Source organism: Macrobrachium rosenbergii, chromosome 11 (genome assembly GCF_040412425.1).
Source record: "Macrobrachium rosenbergii isolate ZJJX-2024 chromosome 11, ASM4041242v1, whole genome shotgun sequence".
Taxonomy (NCBI): domain Eukaryota; kingdom Metazoa; phylum Arthropoda; class Malacostraca; order Decapoda; family Palaemonidae; genus Macrobrachium; species Macrobrachium rosenbergii.
This window is the reverse complement of record NC_089751.1, coordinates 2,427,097-2,446,679: the sequence shown is the minus strand read 5'-3', so window position 1 is coordinate 2,446,679 and position 19,583 is coordinate 2,427,097. Positions and strand designations below refer to the sequence as shown.

The 19,583-nt window shown below is 39.6% G+C and overlaps 1 protein-coding gene across 14 annotated transcripts in view; it reads left to right on the top strand.

Moving 5' to 3' along the window:
- The window catches only part of LOC136843090 (sorting and assembly machinery component 50 homolog), a 68,683-nt gene that overhangs the window by 22,050 nt on the left and 27,050 nt on the right, over positions 1 to 19,583 (top strand). For 5 of the 14 annotated variants that reach the window (XM_067111068.1, XM_067111063.1, XM_067111066.1 and 2 more), the window contains exon 2: positions 1,207 to 1,260. The exons of 1 other annotated variant lie outside the window; for it this stretch is intronic. In XM_067111068.1, the coding sequence (XP_066967169.1) occupies positions 1,240 to 1,260 (21 nt within the window). In that variant the 5' untranslated portion in view covers positions 1,207 to 1,239. Of the gene's footprint in view, positions 1 to 1,206; positions 1,261 to 7,782; positions 7,891 to 11,775; positions 11,809 to 19,583 lie in introns of all 14 variants that reach the window. 8 more of the 14 variants (XM_067111058.1, XM_067111061.1, XM_067111071.1 and 5 more) reach the window with 2 other exon arrangements.

Below are 19,583 nucleotides of genomic sequence, written 5' to 3'. Positions count from 1 at the left end.
ATACCTAACCTAACATAGGGTGGCGTGCCCTAACCTGGCCAGCCCTGGACCCCCCAGAAAGCCAGTTAACATAAATAAACCTAACCTTTCCTACTATGCCAGGTCCTGACCTAACCAGATCTGACCTAACTAAGCTCTCATAGGATGGCATGCCCTGACCAGCCCTGGGGGGGGCTTCGCTCCCCATGGACCTCCCCAGAAATCCAGTAAAAAGTATAACAGTAAATTGAAAAAACCACACTTACCGTACTCGAAATCGGAATCATCGGAGAATTCGGGCAACTCTATTCTTCTCTTTTCACTTTTATAACAATAACAAAACCGAAAGCACTTCACAAACGCAGATAAATGACCACAAAGCAAAAAACGTGAGAGCACTAAAAAGATGTGCTGAACTCGATCAAAACAGGAGGTGAACTGCTTTGGTTGGGGGAGGACTGCGGCGCATGCGGGATACCTATCGGTTTCCTATTTATGTTTTCTTGTAGGTCCAAGATCTGCCCATGCAATGGCGCAGTCCCCGTGTTCTTCAGACGACTTTTTTTTTTTTTTTTTTTTTTTGTGAATTTCCCCCGAAAATAACTTACGGATGACACGGAAATCGCGTCATCAGATCACCAGAGGGTTAACTCCCACTTCTTACAACAGGAGGTCCAGATTCCACTGAAGTATTCTAGAGTACAATTCTCTCAGAATCAAACTCTGGCACAGGGCCCAATCAGCCCCTGCATTGATTATGCCAGGATGTGCAGGACGTTACATCCTTTCCCTGCTTCTATACATGACTGGGAAGCTAGTAATTCCAGGCGGTAGAAGCAGCTCCATTCATGTTCCATGGGCAGTACATACCATTTATGGAGTACGTCACCACATAAAAGATAGAAGTGCATTCTCGTAGGAAAAAATTGCTCTGTTTCAAGATATGTTGAATTTTTCCTGAGCATACAAACCTTATTTTATTGTACTCTAGCCTTCCCCGTATTTGCCCCTGTTGTATAGGAGAATGAGTATTGACAGTTAAGTGAGAGGGTGGCACAACACTCCTTCACCTATGTGCCGGCTAACTATCTTGTCACTAGGCTTCAAAGAGTAGCTGTTGCTAGATGGCATATCCATATGAAAGACTGTAGGGTTTTATGTGAAGGCAAAATGCAGTTTTATTTTTTAAAGATTATATATTGTATGTAATGTGTGCTATCCTTTCAGAGCCCAGAAAGAGAGGACCATGATGGAGCTACTATGAATTTACAAAGCCTCAAGGTGAGCAAGCACTTCTGATTATATTTGTTTAATAATGATCAGGATTATTTCAATGTTGTGTTTGAGTATCACCTTCAAGAACTGTTACAGATATTTTTTAATATATTGAGTAAGAAAGTATTTGTAATTATTATTAATGGAATATGTAAGTTTAGGAATGGAAATATTTAAGAGAAATCTTCTTGCTTTCATAGTTAAGGAATTAGATATTATTTGGGATGAATCTTAGCTACTGTCAAAGTTAGCTTATATCTTCGCGTTGGTGGGTGCTGTCGGCCTTCAAAATAAACAGAAGAATAACACTTGGCAGACTCGGATGGACTGTCTGTAATCACCTGTTACCCACCAGGTGGCTTTGGAATGTTTATGTACTTGTCAGAATTCCTTCTTGTGTGTCCTTGAGCACAAGGTTTGAAGTGGCCATAATAATCTTGATGATTTCAGGCTGCTTTTCTCCTGTAGGGTATTGTGCTTGTTTTCTGTTTTATATTGTCAGCCACAGCAACAAGAGGTAGAAGTTTTAGGTACAGCTTGAGCATCACTAGTCTGATATCATTGGGACCTGCAGGGTGCCAGATTAGTGATTTTGCTGGATCACTGAATGGTTTGGGTAGAATATACTTAACCCAGTGGTTAACCACCTCATCCAACCTTTAAAATACTCTGTAAATCAGTACAAGTTGGTTAATAAGGAAGAAGAAACATAAAATGAAAATCAAATGAAATTTTAAGAAGCGTGAGCAAAGTAAATGGTACAGGTAATTCTGTTGACTTGCACAAGAAATTTCATCACTGCCGCTTCCAAAGTGAAGAGCCGGAATTTGCAACTCATCACATTTACATGTCTTGAGGTGAACGGCTGTCAGGATTCCCATATTCATGGAAATTTTTTATATTTACGCTATCATGTGCGTAGGTTACTTACAAACACACTAACTCATTCTCTGGGATCAGAGAACTTGTTGCAGCTAGTTTTGTTCATGTTATCATGCGTATGACTTTTTTTATTTAGATTTTACACTATTTCAAGTACATTTTTACCATAATTTCTCATTTAATTTATATTTTACGCTACTTCATCTATATTTTTACCATATTTTCTCATTTTTTTAAATTTTACAACTCAAAATGTAAATGCAATCTTGTGCCTAGGATACATATGAACGCACAAACTCATTCAGAGAACTTGCTACAGCTTATTTAGGTTCATGTTGTCATGCTTATGATTTTTTTTTTTATTTACAATAGATGCCCACTTTTTTGTGGGGGTAGGTTCCAGGACCCACAGCAGGAATGCAAAATCCCCTTAAAAATGCTTATAACTACTTATAACTGCCAAATACCTTGTACCCCTTAAATCAAAATGCTTATAACTGTCTACTTTAACAGTTCGCTGCCTAATTTGACAGTTCAAACATAAATATACCTTAGATTATCATACTATGACAATTTAATATTTCAAACAAAAATACACCCCAAACCATCATCCGAAAACACCCAAAGTCTTATAACTGCCAATTTTAACAGTTCTTCGCCCAGCTTGACAGTTCAAACAAAAATATACCTCAAAATATCACCCCAAAACACCCCAATAGTATTTCTAAGTCATCTTACAACATTACTCACCCACCTAGAACTGTTACTCTCAAGTAGGCAGTCCCTGGTTAACGGTGGGAGTTCTGTCCCCGGCCAAGCGCCGCTGACCGAAAATCGGTGATAATAGTGCCAAAAATCCTCTAAACAGCACCGTTATCTGGAGATCAGCGCCGAAATTCCCATTTAATGGTGCTGTTAACTGAAGATTGGTGCCAAAATCCCCACTTAATGGCGCAGTTAACCAGAGATCGGCGCAGAAAATCCGGTTAACGACATCGCTATCCAAGCGCTGTAACACTGAAACACTGTTAACCGCTGCCGCCAGTAAGCAGGGACAGCCTATATCCTCTATAATTCAGACACACACATTTTCTTTTTCCTAATGCAAGTTTGCGCATTGTCTGCTGTACTGAGCTTCATGTACATACATTTTATTGATATTTTGCTGTGTTGTAAGATGATTTTGAAATATTTACTGTACAGTACGTATTTTAGGATAGCACTACTGTATAGAGCATATCTAAAGTATGTGGGTGTTTATAATGACAGGACACATGCCCCCAAACAGTGCTAGGTTTGTCACGTCATGTTAGTATTTTCGTGATTACATACAAATACATTGATGATTAAAAAATGATTCAGTGCAGTAACTTGTTGATTTACGTCATACTCGACCTAGTCATTTTGTGGTTAGTCCTCACCATTTCCCATAAATTTATTAAAAAACTCTCTCTCTCTCTCTCTCTCTCTCTCTCTCTCTCTCTCTCTCTCTCTCTCTCTCTCTCTCTCTCTCTCTCTCTCTCTCTCTCTCTCTCTCTCTCTCTCTCTCAGAATATTTAAAATTCGAATTATATACATAGGCAACTCAAAACCACCAGTAACAAGTTCTCTGACGACAGAATCTCTCTCTCTCTCTCTCTCTCTCTCTCTCTCTCTCTCTCTCTCTCTCTCTCTCTCTCTCTCTCTCTCTCTCTCTCTCTCATATATCAGGGCTGTACTCTACATATCCTTTAATGAACTATCAATTACTTTACCATAAACGTAAAAAAAAAAACATGAAAATAACTTGTGTTGCCATATTTTATGCTTTGTCTGATTTATTGTAGAGTATTTCATTTCAAGTTTAATTGACTATGATTATCAAACACATATTATAACACTACACATTAGAATATTTTATCACTGTTGATGTTTCATCTCTAATCACCGTAAAAATATTTAAAATCCGAATTCATACGTAGGCAACACAGTTATAATTTAATCGTGCCTGTCAAGTCTCGTCCCCAGCTAGTTATTGTGCTTAGACTACGATGTAAACACGTCAGTTCTCTCTCTCTCTCTCTCTCTCTCTCTCTCTCTCTCTCTCTCTCTCTCTCTCTCTCTCTCTCTCTCTCTCTCTCTCTCTCAGTACTGTATACAGTATATATCCTTTAATGAAAAACACTGCAAAATATCAATACAAAGTTATTTCACTTACAGAATCCATTTGTACTGTGCTTAGACTTTGATGTAATCACCCTCAGTTCTCTCTCTCTCTCTCTCTCAGTGTGATAGTGAGTAGAAAACAGGCAGACCCTCACTCACCCCTGCCCCGTTCTCCGAAGAGAGCTGTGGAAGGGTCCCGGAACGGTGACACTGGCCTACCAGCCTGCTCACCTAGGAAAGGCAAGAGGAGATCCCCCTTCCAGTCTTCTTCTACCGTAGAGGCTCTGGCTTCTAAGAAGACTGTAGCACATATCTGGGACAGCCCCTGTTTACATTTGCGTGAACGGGACCACTCTCCCCAACGCGTGGGTTGACGACTGCCCATGGCCTTACTCATCTGCCGGGGCTTCAGCCTCTAGCAGGTCGGGTAAGGATGCTGGGAATCTCTCACCTGTCCCCTGCACCTCCTTGGGGTTTTCCGGGAGTGGGAAGCTGGACAGACTTAGGGTTCTGAGCCAGGACCATTTCTACTCCCATCCCAGCCCAACCACAGAAGCATACTTTTTGGGCTCAGTCCTCGGGCCAGACCGGTTGTATGCTTGAGTGGTGGAGAGATCGCCAGGGGGCTCTGGCGAGTGTCCCTCTCCTGCGGAGTAAGTAACCTGGGAGGACCGTGACCTGGAGGGCTTGAGCAAGGTCCTATGCCCCAGGACTCAAACACCCCCTAGGTGCAGAGGAGTTTTTAGAGATCGTCCATTTGATATGGCAGTTTAACGATCTCAAGGAAGAGACTATGGCTTTCCCCATGGACCACTCTGCAGCCATCGAGTCTTTTTGGGGACCGCAGAAGGAACCCAGAGTCTTGATGGGCTTGCTGTGGTCGCAACTTGCCAAGGGGATTTTGGACCAGGTGAATTCTCATGTTTCTGGGCAGGAGAACTCACTTAGGTCTAGCCACTCATGCAAGACACTTCCACAGCCTCTCACTTGCCAGAGGAGATACTACAATCCCTCAGAGATTTTTTGCTGAGAAAACAGGTTGACTTGGACCTGGTTCATTTGTGTCTTGGTCTGTCACTGGACTGCCTCTGTGTGGAAGGAGTTTCCCTTTTGCAGCGGGAGGCAGCAGCAGTGGAATCAACTGCCATGGCAGCATTCCAAACCGTTTCATGGATCAGTCTCTGGTCCCTTGCAGTTACCAAGATCGCTTCTTCCTCTTTAGGGTCTCGTACATCTGAAGAGGATGTATGTAGGCCATCACCTACCTAGCCCACCAAACAGCTTATCTGTCAGTGTGTGCATTCGGTGACCAATTGTCCGGTGTCGGATCGTCCTTCTAAAAGCTCCCTATCTAAGAAGCGTTCAGTGTTAGATCGGCCTTTAGCCGAGTGTTCACCGTCCTCGAATGTTTCTTCGCTCTCAGCAACTTCTCCTGTGACCTCTCATCCACCAGTATTGACTCAGTCACCTGCATATTTGGCGCCACCACCTGCGAAACGTTCGGTTTGTCAGTACTGTGTCCATGGCAGGGGCAACTGGCTACTTGTATACTTTGTTAGTCACAGGGTTCATCCCTTGCTGCAAAGCCCCCCACTGATGTAGAGGTGCGTTTGGCCATTTCACCACACCCTAACCAGAGGCAGTATCTACCTGCAGCAGCTCCCTTACCAGGTAAGGAACAACAAGCATTGTACCAATGCTAATAATTTCTGTTCTCTAACTCATTATCATCCATAATGTTTTGGGGTAGAAAAAATCCATATATCCCACCTCAGAGTCAGTTTGGGATTCAGCAATATAATTACTTGGCAAGTTACATAAAGAAAAATGACATTCTTATTATAAAATAAAGTTATATGTATACTTATCAAGTAATTACAAATCAGAGACCTCCCTCCTCCCTTCATAGGGAAAGAAGGGCAAAAACAATTGAGCTATCTGCTGAAGTTGTTCCTCTCTTTCCCTGAAAGTGGGTGGGGTCTGGTCACCTACACTGACACTATTGCTACCATGAATTTCAAAATTTTTAAGCTGCCAGCCAGTGAAACTGTAAGCAGTGTAATTACTGGGTAAATATATATAAAACTTTATCATAAAAATATCATGTTTTTTTTCTGGAGTGAAACAGGTTTCCTGAACAGTCTCGTTTCTGTCTAAAATTGAAAGCTGTAAAAAGCAAAATTAACTTATTGTGTTCTAAGTACAAGTTGAAAATATGGAATGAATATACTTGTGATAATCTTTTAAGTGGTTAATGTAATTTCTTTGGAAACGGGATTATGGTACTGTTTCGGGCACCAATAGTGTTTGTGTAAATACTAGTTGTGGAAGTATGTGGCTCAGGTGACCATATACTCTCAAGTATTAAAAGTGCACTGCAAGTCATTTATCACTGAATCGTGGCAGATTCCCAGTTGACATAGCACCATCTTGTCTGGAGAGAATAATACCTGTTCATACTTGTCACTTCCCAGTAAGATAACAAATTAGCATTTGGGAAGTAAGAGGTTTATACACTATAAAGATGCACGGACAAACAAACTCAGAATAATTTTTGTGTTTCATAAATGCAAACTACTCACTATTTCATTGAGAATGCTCTCTCCATAGTCCTTCTTATACTTTTTTTATCTGCTTTAGCTTGCCTAAGTAGCACTGTATGATGCTGTAATGCACTTAGCAAGTGGGCTCCCTCTAGTAAGGGATACTCGCCTGATAGGAAGAGCACATATTTGGCTTAATGATAACTGCTGTATGCTAATACTGCATGTTATGGGGCAATATAGTAGGTAAAGCAAGAGGTATGTATTTATAAAACATAAAGATGGTAAATTTTATGTTTTTCTTGGTAAATGGAATAATCTTTTCATTCATCACCTGTTATGGTTATTGAAATGATAGAGAAGCTGCTTTTCATTATACCGTTGATAAAATGTTAAAATTTATGGTTGGTGTCATAAGTTAGTTTGAGACCAGTGAGTCACTTCTAGTAATAGGCAGAAAGCTATGTAGCTGGGGCTGAAGGGATGGTGTAGACAACCTTTAGTACCATCTAAAAGCACCCTGTAAGTGGAACCCTCCAGGATTTATGGTTATTTATTAAAAGATCTTTAGATTTATGTGTTTAACTTGCTATTATACAGTATTTGTTGAAAGCTTAATCAGTGTTAAAGATTGACAAGAGATGTAACCTTTGTCTTTTATTCAAAAGTTTCAGATTAGAAAACAAAGTGTAAGATGTGTGATATGCCTTCATGTAAAGATAACAGTTTTGTTTGATGTCTTTAGATTGGTAACCTTGGGTAGATGCAGTTTTGTGAATAATTGTGGTTGATTCTGTAATAGATTTGGATAAAATCACCATCTAATCTTACTAACCAAATAGCAGTAGACTTCACTTTAGAGAAGATTTTCCAGTTCTGTGCAGTGCTAAGCTGTCATAAGAAGCTATTAGTTGCCCTCAGTGTCTGGATGCAGATATTAGTTTTATTTCAATTTCAGCCCAAAACAGATGAGCAAAGAGAAGCCATTCGTAAACTAAAACACATTAGAGATAAACTAGCTGCAATAAAGGCCCAAAAAATACAAATGAGTTTGAAGAATGCAAAGGTTAGATATTTATTGTTAGCTGCTTTGCATGAAATAACATGCTGTGTAACCACTTCTAGTTTTATTTTAAAAATTAAAGTAAGAGGTAATAAAGTAATCTTAATATTAAGGTTTTAAAGTAGATAATGTTTTTTTTTTTTATCTGGTAATGAATATGTTGACAGGCCCTAGTGTGTTTTGGTATGTGCAATATATAGTGCTGTCATGAGATGTTGATGCTCATGTATGAACTTTAAGTTAAAAAGACACTGAGCAACAGAGCCTGTTTTGATTACATATTTCCTATTTACTGTAAAGGTGTTCTTTGCTTGCTTAAAGTTGAGTCCATGCAAGAAGTAGAAGTCCTTTCTCAAGCTTCTTACAGTATTTGCTACATTATGTCCATTTATATTTGTTAATTTATCTGTCATTATCGACAATGTGTTCACTGTCTTTGTTCCTTTTGTGTTTTTGTTTCTTGAATTTTTCCTACAAGAATACAAACCTTCTTCATTTTTATGGATGTACCTTCAACAGAAGCTGGGTTGGTCATTGAAGCTTCGTAATAAGGTACAGTAGGTAACTAGCAGCGGGTGAGTGAGGGGCGGGGGACCCACCCACTCACTTGGTGAACAGCATCACTTTTTCTCTGGCTGGCTTGCTGCTCAAATGTTCTGGAACCTTTGCATCATGGTCGTTGTTGAAGTTTGATTCACCTGAGTATTTTTTGGTGTGAATGGCTGAGCTAACACAGGACTTATAAAGTATTTTTTGGTTTGAATGGCTGAGCTAATGTGACTCATACAACTCTGACTGGAAAAGAGGATTGCTTTTAGACCAGTTAATCCCACATAGTGGCAATAGTATTGACCAGTTTTGTTGTCACTCCTAGACGAGTGCAGGAGAGCTCATATGGAAGTACTAAAGGACTTGAAGGAGAGGAGGGCTTAAGAGATGATGGAGAGATAGCATTCAAGAAAATATGAGAGACAGAGGAATAGGCGTTGGGAGGACACAAGATGGAAACTCTTGGAAAAGAATAATTGAAAGCAGCGATCCCAACTATGGAATAGTCTGGAAAGAAGAATGACTGAAACTTTGGCTTGTTTGTTTTCTTTGTTTTGATAGTAGTAAAAAACAGCTTTTGATGTAGGAAAAACTTATATTTATATAAGTTTATATATATATAGTATTTATATATATAGTATTTGACTTCATATTCTAGAATGTCATTCTTTACCTGGGTGACTTAACTTCTTCAATTACCTTCGAAGGAAAGTGCAAGGAGGTTTTTCTAACATTTGGGATGGAGATGTAGCTGGACACTTGTTTATCCCCCTTAGGCCTGAATTAGATCGGACCTATAGTCGTGGCTGTCCAAACATAAGCCATTGGAAGGGAAGTACATTCATACTACAAACTCAGACCTAGTTTTCCATTCAAATGCCTAGGATCTGGGTTGGGGAGCTTGCTTAGGGAACCAGGTAGTTCCCAGGATGTGGACCTCGGAAGAACATCAACTCATCTCAGATGGCTGAAAGCTTTTCACTTACGAATTCAACGCTTGTGGACCCTATTGCACCCCTAGACTGTGGTAATCTTGTTACAAGAGAGAACGATTTGCTTACCTATTATAGGAAAGCTAAGATGCCAGAATTGCCTCTACCTCATTAGCTTTCAGGCTCACTATGTCACTCACTTCTGCTTGGCGAGTGGCCCACTTTAAGTGTAATAGTTGCTTTTCCTTTTAACCTTGTGAAAAGGATTTCCTTTATGTTTGTTGTTGTCCTTTTGTAGGGAGTTGTCCCTTTTGACCACTTACCTGTCTGTGAGGAAAACTTTTGGGGTAACTGAAGGCTTAAAGGATTTTGATCGTAGCGAGCCTTTTTGGGTTGGGCAAAGGGAAGTTTCAGGTTTTTTGTTTCCTGAATTCCCTTTTCCCAGAAGAGCATACTCTCTACAATTCTGTTGGCTGGCTTCCTCGTTAAGTTTTGCCACAACAGACTCCTTGAACAGGTCCATACAGAAGGGGTTAGAATGTAGTAATGAAGTTACATTGGGAAGTGACTTGTTGGAGTCTTCCAATGTTGAAATTTGCACTTTTATGGCGACTCTAGAAAGTAATAGAGTGCTTCCCATGGAGTTCTCATAGGACTTTGGGCCACAACAGCAAAAATTGTTCTGGAATCTTATGGAAGTCTTTTAGTGGCAACTTCCAGCAAGGTGGGAGAGGTTTTAATACTAAGGAGGTGAATTCAGCTTGAAATTCTGCCGAGGCTGTCCCCTCTGAGATTCTTCTCATAGGGGTCCCAGCCTGCTGTGTAGCTCTATCTGAAGGGAACTTTTTCCTTTTCAAAAGGGAGTTGTAGCATTGCCCATTCCTTGGTGGAATTTCCCGAAACTGGGATGACTGTGGCGAATGATTTTAATTCTGCCATTGTCTCCATTTTTTAGTCAATACAAAATTCTGAAAATCTGCCTTCACATGATTAATAATTTTGAAAGTAAAGGGACAGAAGGCTGGGGCTACTTGGCGAGCAACATTTTTCGTTGACCTGGTAAAAGTTGTCTCCTATAGCTTTTAATGCTTTAGGCACAGGTAAGAGAACCGTTTCTGATAGCGGTTTCTCCGTGTCTGGTAAAGGTGATACCAGGTGCCATTCTATATTAGGGAATGCTGCCCTGTCTCTAAATTCTACACGTACAACTTCGACCATAGTTTTTCTCTCATCAGTTAGATACCATCAGGGAGAAAATGCACATTGAGGCGTCTCGCCAAGGACTGTCAGTATCATCAGTGTGAGTATTGGAGCTCCTATTATGTTTTGAGCTGAAGTTTTGTATTCCAAGCTGACCATTTTGTTGTTTACATTAGACCTTGTTTGGGCAGCATTTGTATCTACTCTGACTTTTTGGTTGCAGGATGCAGTACTTTTACTCTTTGAGGTGTACGTGACTGACCTAATTTCCTTAATTTCCTTCTCAGAATCATGCATCATGCCCCTTATATATTGCCGTTCTGTGGCAAGGACATCTTTGATGTTACTCATAATTTCCTTACGGAATTGATGAAATGCCACAAACTATGTATCCCTTTTTGGGGAGCTTGTGCAATCTGACTGAGCTTCAACAACTGAACTGTAACTGTCTTTTAACCAAAGGGCAGAAGTCTTGGGAAAGTTACTGTACCCCTCCGAAAATGTAGTCACTTTAGTCGGAGTTAGGTGGATCCTAGTATCCCTTTGAATTTTAAAACCTTGCCCTGGTGCTGGACTTGTAAGCCTAAACCTTATAATCCAGACCATTCCAGTCCGATACAGTCCTTACAGTTAAAATTCTTAGAGTTTAAAGCTTTTTACAGTGAATTAATTGCGATTGCTCTGTGATCATTAGCACACTGTAGTAATCCATTTCTGTAGTGTATGTACTGTATTGGAAATCTATGTGGTTGATTCTTCTGACGGTGATGAATTCCAATTATAGAGGTTTTGTTAGAGAAGTTTGAAGTGAGAAAGGACACACTTGAGTTTGGCCTGGAAAGGAGTCTCAAAATACCAGAAAAGTCCTATTATACAGTATTCTGTTTTACATGGATTTTGAAAAGACTATGCTATAACAGAATGAAAGCGCAGTAAAAACCTTGTCACCATGTTTGTTTCATGCAATGCCATTGTGCTGATCAATTTTTATAACTTCGGTGTTTGAACCAGGTAATGTACAAGTCATATTAGTCATGAATTTTTAAAAACAAGATTTGGTGTTTGAACCAGGTAATATACAAGTCATATTAGTCATGATTTTTTAAAAACAAGAGTTCATTCTGTTATGTCCACTATTAGTATTGTATTTATATACTAATTTGTAATTGTTCATTACAATGTTAAATTCCCTGTTTTGTTTGTTTAGCCATCCCAGGGAAAAACTACTCTTGAGTTTGGTGTGAGTACTTTTTTCCAAACTGCCTGTTGTTGTGTTCATGCAGAATTAATTTTCTAGATGTGTAGTATAAATCTGGATTTTATCAGAAAATTCTGTCCTAATTTTTATGGAATGAGTATTCATAAATGATTTCAGGAATTGGCTCACATCAAATTAATCGTCTGGTAATGTTGCTGAAATGTTCTAGTTTTTGTCACCTTCACAAAGTCATCAGTTAAACTCTGCATGTGTTATATAACTATCCAGACAATCTTATTACACTACATAGAAGACTAAAATCAAGGGAGAAATTTTAGAAGCTGCATGTTATTTACCATTTCCAATAGAAATTAAGACAGAACTTCTTGACCAGGTCACATTCATGTGCAAGAGGAGTGTTTAAAGTAGAGTTCTATTGCAAGCACAGTACTGTATTACCGTACACTATATTGAATTTACAGTATATTGAATTTCTGACTATGAAGCTTCAGTTTTCATACTGCAGTTATCACTTGATCTTGTTAACATCATGTGGTATAGAGACTGCACTACACTACTGGCATTTCATGTATTTAGGTAAATTTTAACCAGATAGACAAAAAAGTATTAATGCATGCTAGTGAATTATTTGAATGAAATTATAATTTTTTTTTAAATAATATTTTTTAGTGCAAACACTTCACTTTATAGTGGCCTTCAATATGTGCAAGCTCATTCTCCAGACATTCCAGAATTGGAAGAAGAGTTCCCACCATGTCATCTAGACATATAGGTTCCAAAGTGCCCTGAATATCAGTAGGGTCTTTCCAGGTATTGTCAGACCTACCTGCAAGAAAGAAGGGTCAGGAGGAGGGCCCAAAAATGTATTGTTGAGGTGAAACTTACCCTCTGTCATTAAGTTTATCTGCGGCTACTTGGCACGGGTTCAACAAGTGTTAAAATTGAAACAGTCTTTAACCAACACTCCCAATAGTCACTCCCGGTCTTTGGAGGGTGGGGGTAAAGACAGAATGTTTTGGTTGTCATTCTTCTCTTATCGGCAAATACAGTCAGCCATTTAGACAAGTGCTCTGAAATTTGGGTTTGTTTTCTTAGTTAACAAATGGATTGTGTGGAATTTGGTCTGTATTTGGCAATATGGATTCTTCTTCTCAATCTTCCCTATCAAAAGCTCTTAGATTTTGTAAGGAAAGTGGTTGCAAGACCAGATTGGATTAATTGATGTACGTACGCATGAACTATGCCTGGATCGTCGAGAGGTGAATTGTGATTTAGACAACCTTTGTGATCATTGCATGTTGGTCTTTGGAAGAGATAGAGAAGATGATAAATTGCCAAATTAGAAGAGAAGGATACACCTAGAGGAGAGTAAATAGAACAGCTAGTCTTGAATCTAGGTTTTCTTTAGAATTAATACCTGGTCAAGAAGATAGAGATGAGTCTATAGAGTCTTCTCTAGTGGATATAGATCCTTCTACAGCCAAGTGTCTGCTCAGGGTATGTGTGAATTACCCGCTCTGGTGATTAGGGAAGATGTTGGGAATAGTTCTGTGGCAGTTGACATGTCCGAGTAGGTTACATTTAATGCAATTCGATATTGACCCTCTTAAATCTGGAATTAAATTTTGTGTAACAATTTGAGTGTTTTGTATCAAATGTGTTTAGTGCATTGGCAGTAACAGTGTCTCATCGTTCCTTTGGTCACTCTGTGGATGCAGTCTTGTCTGTCGCCTCGGCACCCATTAGCTCTGCAGTCCTGAGGCACAGAGGCTAAACTTGCCATTCTATGTTGCACAATCTCAACCAGTGGCTATATTCAGGGTCCACATTCCACCTCCTTGCAATAGTGGACCTCCCCTGATGAAGATCCTCACCTGACAAGAACTTGCCATGGGATTGTATGCATCAGGTAAGCAGCGATAAGGATATTTCTAATATCTGATTAGTTGGTTATAGGGCAGATCTCTTACTCTCCTCCAGTGCTCAATGTTGGAGTCAGCTAATGATAGAGGATAAGTTTCACCCAAAGAATAATGATTTTTATGATAAAATCAATTTTTAGGTACTTACCCTTTATCGTTGAGACCCCTCCTTCCTCCCCTTTTAAGAGATTAATAGAAGAATGACAACCAAAACATTTGTTGTCTAATCCCCACCCTCCAAAGAGTGGGGCAATTATTGGGAGTGTTCATTAACAACTGTTTCAATTTTAACATGTCAAACCCGCACCGAGTAGCCACATACAAAGCTAATGATAGAGGATAAGTACCTAAAAAATTTATTCTATCATAAAAAACAGGTTTTGGCATGGGAAAAACCAGTTTTTGTTAGTTGCTGTTGAGTCCTCAAGGAGTTACCCTTCCATGGCCTACCAGAGCTCCATGGTCACCAAATTAATATAAAAGAATTCTCTTTTAGTTGGTCTTGTGGCCCGGTATTGTGTCGTAGTGATAAACACTATAACATGTGATGGAGAGTGTTACGGTCTCAAAGATAAGAGGGCACTGTCCCTTATCTTCAGTGAAGCTGTACCTGGGTTGTTTCCATTGTCAAATCCTGCTAGAAGAAGAAGTGACTAATATGCCTGCGCAGTCTGCCATATTGTCGACAAACAGACCCGTACAGAGACCAAGAAGCCATTACTTTCTGTTGGTCAATGCAAGAAGATCTCTTGCCCAAATCCCATGCCTTTTCATCAGGGAAGTGGGAGGGTTTTGAGGGCTCAACAGCGACTACCAAAAACAGGTTTTTCCTATGTCAAAACCTGTTTTTCGATAGTGTAGTCGCTTGCTTGCTTCACCCTCAAGGAGCTTTACAAAGACATTGACAGTTGATAAAAAGGCTTAAGCTCTAAAATTTTAATCCCAACAACCCAAATAAAAAACCATTGCTGATCCGAGGTCAAGCCACAAGTTTCAAGCCCCATTCTTTATTCCAAACACCCCTCAGGTTTTGGTAACAAAGAACAAAAAACTAAACACAAACTTATGTTTTAGGGAAACACGGAAAATATGTGAGTAAAATAAAATAATAAATAAAAATAAATATTAGCCTAGGCCTAGGCTGTTTTATAATGGCTGTACTCTTTTTGAAAGTGGAATGAAGATCTTAAGTCTGTCTGCTGTATGGCAGGCGAAGGACAAATTCCCATGTGGTAGTGGCAGGCGAAGGGCAGTGATTTATTCAGAATCACTGCCCTCAGAGTACCTGAAGCGTTTCAGGGAGAGCTTCACATCAATCTTCTTCCTTGGCATTATCAATGATGAGGCAAAGGACGTAGATGGCGGAGGGGTGGAGGAAGGGGTAGCAGCAGGACTTTCACAGTCTTTTAGCTGACGGAAGGGGTAGTAGAGACTGGAGATGTGTGGCTCAGTATGGCCCTCCTCAAAGCCCAGTGTTTCTCCTGACACTTTTACTTTTTGGCCTATGCCATGCGTGCATTTAAAGCAAAAAGCCCAACCGATCAAAGCTGTGAGTTCTTTTAGTCCAGCATGAATGCTCAGTTTCTTGGCAGCCTCGATGAACTGTTCAGAACCGATGCTGACTCCTGCTGTACGCTGCTTCATGTTCCATTTCAGCACCATTTCCTCAAGTTTGTCTTTGTCTGGTACCCTCTTAGATTTTGAGGAGCATCAGCTTTGTCCCCTCCATGTTCAATATCATAGCCTTTATTCTCAATGCTGCAAGTTCACCTTTAAACTCTCATAATGTCAGACATTGTCTGTGCACCGACACCAGAAAGTTCAGCCACACTTCTCTGGGACCAACCACTCTCTGCTTTTGCAATAGCATCCAGTTTTCCCTGGATGCTTAAACGTTCCTTGAAAGCTTTTCTTGGGGAGGAGTCGTTGCACAAATCACTACAGGCAGTCCCTGGTTATTGATGGGGTTTCCATTCCCGACGGTGTGACGATAACCAAAAACTGGCAATAATTGCGTCGAAATGCCAGCTTATCAGCGCCGATAGCTGGGGATTGGCGCCGATAACTGGAGATCGGCGCCCATAAGCTGAGATCGGTGCCGAAAATCCAGTTATTGTCATCGCTAAACAAACGCCGTAAACTGGATTGCTGATAACCGAGGCTGCTGATAACTGGGGACTGCCTGTATAACTATCACAAACAAGAGAACAAACAACATGTGCTGTGCATAAAGGGTTGAGATAACAAAGCGAGCACGAGTCAGATGGGTTAATGCAAGGGATGCTCGTAAGCGGATGGAGGAGAGTTGATCCAAACTAGAAGATTTTTCATTGACAAAATACGTACAGATGCAGTGGTCTGTGATCAAATATTCCATGCTACATAACAAGAAGGATGTTTGAACTTAAGTATGAAATAAAACATTTCTATATACTGTACAGGCAGTCCTCAGTTATCTGCGGCGGGGTTCTGTTCCCAACGGCGTGACGATAACCGAAAATTGGCGATAACAGCATCAATCCTAGTTATCAGTGCTGATAACCGGGGATTGGTTTCGCCGATAACTGGGGATTGGCGCCGATAACCGGGGATCGGTGCTGATAACCGGAGATTGGCGTATATCAGCGCTGAAAATCCAGTTATTGTCGTTGCTAGACAAGCGCAGTAAAACCAAGCCCGCAATAACTGTCGACTGCCTGTAGATTGAAGAGCTTGGCAAATCTTGACATAAGGTAAATGTGGGAGAGTTGAGCAAATTCTTATATTTTGATCAAGATCTGTCAAGATTTTCAATATTTATATATATATTTTTATTTCATACGGTATTCAAGTTCAAGCATCCTTCTAGGTATGTAGCATGGAATATTTAGTCACAGACCACTGCATCTGTATTTACTTTGTCAGTGAAAACACTTCTAGTCTGGCTTAACTCTCCCCCTGAATGAGGAGAGTTAAGCATAGGCTGAAGAACTGAGCCACATATAAACGTTGCGTTTTAAGCTAAGATCGTACTGCTGCCTTTCTTTGTATGTATGTATGTGTTTATATACACTATTTTTGCAGTTTTTATGCTTTAAATGAACTTGGATGTTACCTTATAAGTGTCTTTGTCATTGAGGTTTGGTACTAAAACCTAAGCTTAGCACATTAGATAAGCCCTGTTCTTATTCATGCCAAGGGTGCAAAAACTAGTCATGATACAGCTTTTGGTAAGGGCTTTTTGGGTTTTGAGAATTAATTTGTTTTCCTTGCCAGGATTGTTCTTGGTCTTGTGGATTTGGCTCAGGCACACTGTGATTGATTGCGGCTGGCAAGGTACTGTATACTTTTCTTTATTGTAGTTTTCTTTGGCTTCCTTTTCCTGCAGTCTCTGTTTGGAGGCAATCTTGGTAATCTTGGTTTAGTAGTGTCTTCTGTACCTTGACTGCTCATGGACTGCAGTTTCCTTTGAGTTGCCAACTTCTTATGTACCTTAGTGGACAGTACCATTTCAAAGGAAGGAATGCTTCTTTCTCCCTTCTCTTGTACAGTAGGGGTTAGGTGTATGTTGTTGGAGAGTGTGAACCTCAGTCTGCTGTCTGAACATAAATAGAACACTTGGCCTGTATGTTAGGTGATGTTGGGACTTCGGCTGTGCCCTAGTGACTACCACACGTTTGAAGCTGTTCTGTTCAAAACTTACTATGTACCATACAGACACAGCCGTACTTATGATTGAGTTACGTTCCGGACAGCCGTTTGTATGTTGAATTGTTTGTGAGTTGGTTACTTCACTCTTCATGTCTATTTAAGTGCAGTATGAAATAAAATCAATACAGTACTGTACGTTTTTTCATCCTAAAACACAATACACTGTACATCAGTACTGTGTGTACAGAATAGGCATACAAAACAAATTTTGATTGTACAAGTGGCGAAAGGGAGCGCTCTGGACACAATTTTAATTTGCGATTCTGTTTGTATCTCTGAATGTTTGTAAGTTGAATGTTTGTAAGTGGGGTGGTGTCTGTAAACAATTGCTACGTTGATCTTATTAAAAAAAAAAAAAAAAAGAGAGGCAGGAAAAAATTGCAAAATAGTAAATGTCAAAAACTGTTTAATATGGACTTCAATGTCATTTACCTGGAAACTCGCCTAGAATATTATAAAGTTTAAAGGTATTATCTCTTGAAAGTAAAACTGGAATTGTTTAACATGCATGTGTTCCTTAACATGCATGTGTTCCTCTTTCTGATGATAAAGGAAATCAAACCTTTTTTCTGAAGCTAACAGTGATCAGGTTTCTTTAAAATACTAATGCTGTTAGTAAAAACCATGGCTCTTTGCAGCTAAGCCCTGCCCACTGCCTGTGTCACGACCATGCCTTGAAGCTGATTGGTTGGCAGTTGTTTCGGAAAGTTTGTTGATCTGTGGTTCTTTTCATCTATATCCAGAAAATTATTTCATACAACTTCACAAGAACTAACTGTACATTAATATGTCCATTAACAAGGCAGGAAATTTTTGTGTATAATCTCACAGCTGTGAAGAGAGGACACAGTTGGAAACTATTCAGAGGAATAAAGTACTGTCCCAGTGAATGTCTAACATTGTGTAATCAGCTTGTTAGTACTGAGCTATTAAATTGACAACACATATTTATTGTCATAACAATTACTTAGGCTTTATGTAGCCCAACAATTGGTAGAGTGCAGTTTGGGTTATGTTTATCTATCTTCTAAAACTTGCCTACCCTGTGTAGGCCTGAAGAAATTTCATGTCTAGTTTAAGGTTGAGGGATGAACTCTTTGACTTTCGTAGTTTCATTTATCTTTCCCAGGGTTAATAATTGCTTTCATTCTGTTGTATAATCTCTCTCCTAATTGGTTCCCTTATAGACCTGATTTCATTTTGTAACTTGTTCCTTTAATATGAAATTTTATATAGAACGTTCTTGTGCCTCACAGCTTGCTGCCTTTAGCCTAGGCTATACTGTACCTTGGCCTAACTTGACTCTTAATATAGCAGTTACCGTAGCTAAACTTGACTCTTAATATAGCAGTTAGCGTAGCTATAGTATTGTAGGTTGAGTGGCATTTAACCTAAGGTTTGGCATTTTCCTAACAACTTGCTGAAGAGTATTGCTTATTTTTGTACCTTAGATATGATGCTGCGATTGTAGCCACGTGCATGTATAACTTGGTCCAGCTTAATCTAAACAGTATAACAATTCATGGTTCTTTGCTGCTACAGTATGGAAAAAATAAGAAAAACTCTATTAACTGTTATGCCAGTGTGTACAGTATCAGCTAAGGCACGTACATAACTTCTGCAAGTGAGAAATACAGTATTGCATTACAAGTGCAAAGCGAGGGGAGCTAAATTCCTTTCTCATTCTTGGCAACTGTGTGTCTGAAGCCTTGGAGTTAATAGGTACACATCTACTCATATGCACATGACCTTGGATATCACCAGCTTTGAGAAGCTACTTTCAACTCTTGATTAAGTGAAAACCAGATCTCTTTTTAATATGGGTTTCTATCAGTACAGTGAAATATAGGAAAACGGTGTAAGAAGGATACAGAAACTTATGGCTCTTAAATAAAAGCACTGAAATCTGTGATTAATTTTAGTATGCTATACCCATGCATAATTATGAGAATACCTGAAGGAAACAACTTGAACAGTGGATAATAGCACACCATTGTTAACTTCTTGTTACTACCAGCATGAAAGTAGCAAAAATTAGCCAAGAAGGGATTATCAGCATAAACCAAATTCTGTTGTTCCTAGCACTGAATGCATAATAGGCCTAAATATGATTAAAATACACACGAGTATTAAAGTACATATAAGTAAGAAAATAATATCAGCAGAGGATTGGTTGGAACTGAT